Source organism: Akebia trifoliata, chromosome 8 (assembly GCF_017979445.1).
Source record: "Akebia trifoliata isolate Shusen 1 chromosome 8, ASM1797944v1, whole genome shotgun sequence".
NCBI classification, from domain to species: domain Eukaryota; kingdom Viridiplantae; phylum Streptophyta; class Magnoliopsida; order Ranunculales; family Lardizabalaceae; genus Akebia; species Akebia trifoliata.
In genome coordinates, this window is record NC_141382.1 from 26,030,471 (window position 1) to 26,038,209 (window position 7,739).

General features: G+C 44.1%; 1 protein-coding gene across 1 annotated transcript; it reads right to left on the reverse strand.

The window, feature by feature from the left end:
* Nucleotides 1–6,265: 6,265 nt before the first annotated feature.
* LOC147396424 (uncharacterized) lies at nucleotides 6,266–7,381 on the reverse strand. The gene is made up of 3 exons (XM_086451791.1): nucleotides 6,819–7,381; nucleotides 6,510–6,731; nucleotides 6,266–6,416 (listed from the first exon to the last, which is right to left on the reverse strand). Exons 1-2 carry the CDS (start codon nucleotides 6,996–6,998, stop codon nucleotides 6,597–6,599), a joined length of 315 nt encoding a protein of 104 aa, XP_086307917.1. The 5' UTR covers nucleotides 6,999–7,381; the 3' UTR covers nucleotides 6,266–6,416; nucleotides 6,510–6,596.
* Between the last annotated feature and the right edge of the window lie 358 nt (nucleotides 7,382–7,739).

Here is a 7,739-nt window from a genome sequence, read left to right on the forward strand (position 1 = left end):
CTATGGGGTGTGTGCTAGGGCAACACGACGAATCAGGATAGAAGTAACAGGCCATCTATTATCTCAGCAAGAAATTCACCGAGTATGAGGCAAAATATTCGACACTAGAGAAGACTTGTTGTGCATTAGTCTGGGCATCTCAATGACTATGTCATTATTTGCTCAGCTACTCAACTATGCTTATCGCCAGGATGGACCCCCTAAAGTACCTATTCGAAAAATCAGCACTCACAGGTCGCACAACGAAATGGTAGTTATTGTTATCTGAGTTCAACATCACCTATGTCACTCAAAAAGCCATCAAAGGGCAAGCCATCGCTGACCACCTCGCCGAGCACCCGTTGCCTAATTACGAGTCGCTAAAGACGAACTTCCCAGATGAAGCCATACTATTTGTCGAGATTGAAAGCAATGATGATGATGAAGAACCAGGTTGAAAAATGTACTTCGACGGAGCAGCTAATCAGAAAGAAAACGGAATAGGGGCAGTCTTGATTAAACCAAACGGGTCCCATATACTGATCGCAATCAGACTGAAGTTCCAATGCTCTAACAACGAAGTTGAATATAAAGCATGCATAGCGAGGTTGAAAGCAGCACTGGATCTCGAGGTGGATAAGATTGATGTTTCCGGAAATTCAAGCTTAGTAGTCTATCAGACAACTGGAGAGTGGAAGACCCGGGAACAGAGACTGGTCCCTTACCACGAGTATCTAGAGGAATTAAGCTCAAGTTTTGACTGGATCTCATTTACATACATGCCGAGAGTTAAGAATCAGTTTACCAATGCACTAGCTACGCTTGCTTCCATGATTAGTATCTTAGAAGATATGGTCATCGACCCAATTAAGATTGGAATTCAGGACGAGCCGGCCTATTGTCTATCCGTCGAAGTTGAAGAATCTGAAGAAAGGCTTGGTACTCGGACATCAGGGTATATCTTGAGGATCGGACCCTTCCTTCAGATGCAACACCTAATGACAGAAGGACTATCTAGAAATTGACAGGGCAATTCTTCATCAGCAATGGCATTCTGTACAAAAAGTCACACCACGAGGTCTTACTCCAATATGCTGCAGAAGCAGAAGTAAAACGATTAATCGAGACTGTACATGGTAGAGTCTATGGGCCCCACATGAATGGACACATACTAGCCAAGAAGATTATGAGGATGGGGTACTATTGGTCGACAATGGAAAGCGATTGCTATCAGCATGTGCGCAAATGCATCTATGTCAAATCTATGCCAACAAGATCAATGCTCCGCCATCAGAATTGCATAACATGACTACGTCTTGGCCCTTCTCGCTCTAGGGGATGGACGTCATCGGACCAATCTCACCTAAAGCTACAAACGGGCATCGCTTCATCTTAGTGGCCATCGACTACTTCACCAAATGGTTAGAAGCTGCTTCATACGCCAATGTCACTAAAAGTAATGTCCTAAAGTTTGTCAAGAATAACATTGTCTGCAGATATGGGCTTCCCAGCGGGCTAGTAACTGATAATGCCAAGAACTTCAAGAACAAAGATATGATCAAGATGTGTGAAGATTTCCAGATTACTTATCACAATTCTGTACCCTACAGACCTAAGATGAACGAAGCAGTCGAGGCAGCCAACAAGAATATCAAGAAGATTATCGAGAAGATGGCAGTTACGTATAAAGATTGGCACGACATGTTGCCTTTTGCACTTCACGCCTATCGAACCTCGTTCATAACTTCGACTGGGGCAACTCCATATTCATTGGTCTACGGAATGGAAGCATTCTTACCCGTAGAGGTTGAGATTCCCTCCCTCCGGATCTTAAAAGAAGCAGAGTTAGATGAAGCAGAATGGATCCAAACTCAGTTTGATCAACTAAATTTGATTGAAGAAAAGCGTCTTACAGCCATCTGCTATGGGCAGATCTGCCAGCGACGAATAGCTCGTGCCTATAATAAGAAGGTCAAACCCAGGGATTTCTTACCAGGAGACCTTGTACTGAAGAAAATTTTGCTAATTCAAGAAGACGCTAGAGGAAAGTTCTGACCAAACTATGAGGGACCATTCATCGTGAAGAAAGTGATGACGAGAGGAGCTCTGATCCTTACGGAGATGGATGGACAAGTATTCCCACAACCGATCAATGCTGACACTGTCAAGAAATATTACACCTGAGAACTGATCCTGAGATGACGAAAGGCCATCTTTGCTATCCCAAACAAACTATCTAACCCTAGTCAACCCTTTTGAGCCATCACGTTCATTTTTTAACCTAAGACTGGGGTAAGTCAACAACTACAGAAAAATACAAAAGCAAAAAAAAAAGGGACAAAAGAAAATCAAATTAAAAGCATCAAGTTACTCCTGGCCCGCATGAGGATAAACTGTGAACGACTAAAAATACAAAAAAATTAAAAAAGTTAAAAAACTTGGACACTTGATCTGAGTTCGACCCAAATCTCCAACCTAAACAAGTTCGAGAAACGGTACGAGGAGACACAGATCACCTTTTCCGAATAAAAATAAACAAGCCCCATGTCTAATCCACTTTAAATACATCCAGACCTTAACCCTTTTTGTAGCCTTCCACCACCATTAGCCTAAGTCAACATTTCGTCCCAACAAAAGTCATTTTTGATCAGGAAACGTTCTAGGGTAACACAATGACAATGGCAACATCAATGATCTTGCGACTTGGTCCGGATCTCCAAATTCTTATTGGTCATTGGAAGACTCGAGAGGGGAATCCAGGTCGGATATTTGAAAAAAAAAGAGTACTCGAAGTGTAGAGTAGCCGATCTCGCTGCTCAACCTGAGTTGCCGAACCACGAATAGTTGTCAGCAAACTCGAAAGGGGAATCTAAATCGATTACTCAAGAAATAGTGCCACTAAAAAATTAGAGTCGTCGATTTCGTAGCTCAACTTGAGTCACCAAGCCACAAAGACACAGAGACTCCGAACAGAACTAAAAAAAAAATAAAAAAAAAATACAAGCATAGTCTGAAAGGGCATAGTGAAAATCTGAAAGGGCGCTATGAGTAAAAGAATCAGACTATGGCAAGATCAAAGTCACCGACATGATGAAAATCCCAAAAGGACGTCGATGCGCAAAAACGTGAAAATCGGGTCTGGTGAAAACCGTAATTGGCACCAGGGGCAATAAGGGTTAAAAAAAATAATAAAAAAAAACTCCTGGCCCGCAAGAGTATAAACTGTGAACGGCGAAATCCTTCCCAAAACCCGCGATTCCAGCAGATAACAATCTTCCAATACTAGGGCATTGGGGATGACTTTAAAGGAACTAAAACATAATTGGCGTTGGTATCCCCTGTGTTTGGTAAAAGCACCAAAATCGTCATAACCGAAGATTTTACAAACTCTGGATTTATCATACTCATTTGATGAAGACATTTCACAAAATTACATTTCAAAACTACTATTTTGGCCAATGATGACAAATCTAGGACCCATTCAATAAAACTTCGGTTTTCAGAAATAATAGATATATCTGAGGCCAAGTAAGTACAAAACCTATTTTCTTTGCATTAATCTTCCAACATTTTGTATACGTTCAAATAATGAAAAAAAAATACAAAAGTGTGAATATAGTGCAATCAATCAAATATCATGGTGAGAAATGAAAAAAGAGTCAAGGCACTCCTCCAAGGCATGGATCCGAGCAGCTTGACTCATCACCACCTTTTCGAAATCGGAAACATCACGGCTCACCAAGTACGCGGCAAAATCCTCAAAATGAGGACATTGGGCAAGTCGATCCCTCAACTTGGCAACTTCAACTCGAAGCCTAGCCACTTCACCACCATCACTAGATCCAGATTGGGCAAGGACAGATGTCAGCCGAGCGATCTCTTTCTGCATCTTCTTCTCGAACTTGAGCCAAATAGCTTGAATTCGACGATGATCAGTCTGAGACTCCTCCACTCGATCTCGATAGTCAAAAAAGGATGAAGCGCCAGGACGTATTCGATGACCTATCAACACCGAAGGTCTCCCAGATATGAGCTCTCGAATCCAATGCAAGTATGCCGGAAATTGGTGTGCTGCAAAGATGGGTCGACTCAAAACCTCAACCCGACCCCATTCTTTAACAAGCCGACTCAAAAGTACAGTCGACAAGGGACCGACCAATTCATTGAAATTCTTGGGGATGAGCACACCCTGGTCATAACCGAATTGACGAAGAACCCGAAGTGGTACATAATGGGTTGCCCCGTGAAAATCAATCAGAACGAGAAAATGGGCACCATCGAATGCAATCACGGGAGACCCTCGAGATTGGAAGGCACCAACCCATCTCACTTCATCATCGTCAAGGTTACCAATAAAAGAATACCATTCTTCTTTGCTACCCGAGATAAAAGGAGCAACTCGCTTCGACATCATGAGTACAAGATCGGCGTTAACGCAAAATGGGCGATTAATTACTTCAGTTGAAGCAAGATGATCCATAAACCAGAGCTACAATAACAGGAGCATTCTAAACTCTGGAAACTAACAAGTTCAAATTTAAATTTAAAACCAAGCTAAGTTTGGAATTTACCTGCAGGAGTGGAGCGCAACCTCGAAAAATTAGATCACGACCGGAGGAACAAGCTGTGAGAGATTGGAACATCTCGCTCAAAAGCATCGATGCTAACCAGCGTCCTTCCCGGACTTGCTGAATCACTGGAATGAGAGAAAGATCTATGATGTCTCCGCCACCTGGGAACAAGAGTTGACTCACCACTATCAAAGTAAGAGCGTTAAAGTGAATCAATGGCTTCGAATGATCCGTGAGGCGCTCAATCAAGAAGAATTTAGACATTGTCTTCAAAATCGACCCGCCATCCGGAATCTTCAAAAACTTGCGGCTTATCCCCAAAAAGTCAGAAACCTCAACTCGGAATCCATCACGCAATGTTGGAATCACAACGGGGCCCGATATCTCAAGCTCCAACAACACTTCAAACTCCTCAATGGTGGGAGTCATCTCATGCACCCCAAACCGAAAAAGATTAAGCTCGGGGGTCCAATACACCAACATTGCCTCGATCAAACCCCATTGCAATGGAACCTTGGGCAAAGAGAGGGTGAATCCCAACTTGTTCAAACACCATCGAGCTCTATCATCATTATCCATGCTATCTATCCAACTACTCAAGAAAGAATCAATGATGCCATACTTTTTCAAGTTGGGAAGAGTAGAGAGCACCTCCATGGAGCTTGAAGAGAAACCTTGAAGAAGAAGAAAAGCAAAATCGGCCTAAAATGTGAAAAAGGGAAGTGAAAACGTGAAAATGAAAAAGGCTAGGGCACAACTAATGGTAAAAAGAGGCCTGAATGGGGAGTAAATGATGCTGGTCCGTGTTTGAAACATGGATAAAACCAACATTAACTAATCCGTGCTGATAACACGGATGAAGAACAATGTGACTCATCCGTGCTCCTAACACGGATAAAGACGAGGGTAACTCATTCGTGTTTTCAGAATGGATAAGAGCAGAAATGCCTAATACGTGTTCCTAGCAAGGATAAAAGCTTGACAAAACTATCCGTGTTGGGAACACGGACCAGAACAATTTTTAGTCGAGATTTTGATAATTCCGGATTACATAATGGTTATCTCAGGACTCGACATCCTAAAATCACATGGAAATAAAAGAATTCCCACGTGCTCGATAGTTGCGCTCAAAACTTTCAAAATACATACCGGGCACGTAGGAACTAGCCAGAATCATATCGGGCCAGATCAGACCTCCAAGAACCACCTCACTCACCATAGAGCCCAAGCAACTCACGCCACTCGAGAACACACCCGAAGGGTCCTTGGGACCCTAATCGCACCCGCCCATAGCCTCACTAACGCTCGAAAGAACTCAAAAGCCCTGATGATTGATATCACGCCCAATGAGCCCGAATCAGTTGTACATAAGATCATAACGCAATGAAATATGAACATAAACACATATATATGCTAAAGTTGTAATGCTTGCATACAAGGTCCAAAATTCTAAAAATTCTGATATTTTGCAAGGTACAAAAGAAACAGAATCAGATGGAGGGGGGAGCATCATCCCGGGCACTCTGAGTCTCTGGGATAACTCCAAAAGAAGAACCGGCCACTGCACCCGAGCCAGACACTCTGGAAGAAGGTAGACCGTGCATCCGTAGTCGTCCCTCCGAATCCATGAAGAATAGCTCCGCATCCAGGGCAGCATCTTGCTCCGTAGTATCCACGAGATCAACGCCAGGGACAGCAGGTCTAGTGGAGGGGGAGGCCTGAAAATAAAACAGAGCAGATTAAAATATAGGCAGTGATACAGGCAGCATATATAAGGGAATAAACAACTGAAATGCATATACATACCCTGGGAGGTGTCGGAGGCCATGCAGAGGTGGTCGTTCCGTCTCGGTGTCGATAGTAGTCCTGAGAAGATCACGAGAAAATCAATCAGAACAGGTGAAAAAAATATGCTACAATCTACACAGGAAAAGGAAAAAGAAGCAAATAATGACGTACCATATCAGCCTGGAAGCGAGACTCCAGCATGGCTACCTCCAGCTCTAGCTCCTGGATGCGAGCTGCCTGGGCCTCGATGCGAGCCACCTACTCCTCGAGCCGAGCGGCCTGCTCCTCCACCTCAGCCCTAGAGGCTCTCCACCTATTCTCCATCTCCACGGCCCTCACTGCCTGAGCCTCGATCACGTCGTAGCCCTCTCGAAGGCGACGAAGATCATCTGCCTGAGAACAAGAACGCCAATCAAGTGAGACAAGGATATAATGAAACACAAAAATTATAAGGAAGAAAGACAGTGATAGAATGCATACCATAACGGCGTGCTCCTGAAGAAGGACCCCTCCAATCTCAGTGATCCCAGCACAGGCAGTGACTGTAGGCATAATGCACCCAATAAAGGCCTCTCGGAACCATACCTGATAGTCACCCCCTTTCACCAGTCCAGCAACATCTACGCCCATCGCTTGGGCGAGATACTCGTCTACCTTCATAGCCCCCGAGATAGGCTCAGGTGGAGCGACAGGAATGCAAAGACTCCCGTCGTGCTGGAAGAACAGGCGCTCCCCTAAATAAAATGTGTATCTCTGCTCGTCGATGAAGTAGGGGTAGCGCTGTCGTTTGGTGTTATGCCTGTAGGTGTTCCTCACCTCCTGCCTCCCGCTAACAGTGCGGAGAAGATCTCGCAAAGTAACAGAAAATATCTGTAAAAGAGATAGTCAAATAACAGATATGGAGAGATTCAAGGTCAAACAGAAGGGAAAATGCTAGATTACTCACGTCTCGAAGTCGGCATCGATCAATGTGGGCCCGGGCACTCCTAGGACTGCTCCTAATAGCCCTAGCATCTCTCGTAGCCCAAAATGCCCCCAATGGATAACCCTCATCTGGATGACGACGGGTAGATAAAAAGGAAAGTAAACATGAACGAAAATCTGAAGAAGAAGACGAGGTGTCAGACAAGTAAACGAGAAATAGAATGAGAATCAGACAGAGAAATGAAATCAGAATCTAGTTTACCTCAATAAAGTGCCAGAAAAATCGAGTGGAGATGCCAGCTCCACGAGGCGCAGTGATGCCCTCCACCACTCGGTCGAGCCCGGCCAAACTGGTGCCATAGATCAAACTCCCCCAATCGAAGTCTTCGATGTGATCAATGTCGTGCATGACCGAGAGAAAAGTGGTAGAAACTGAAGAATCATCCTCCAAAAAGAAGCAACTACCAATGAGGAGAA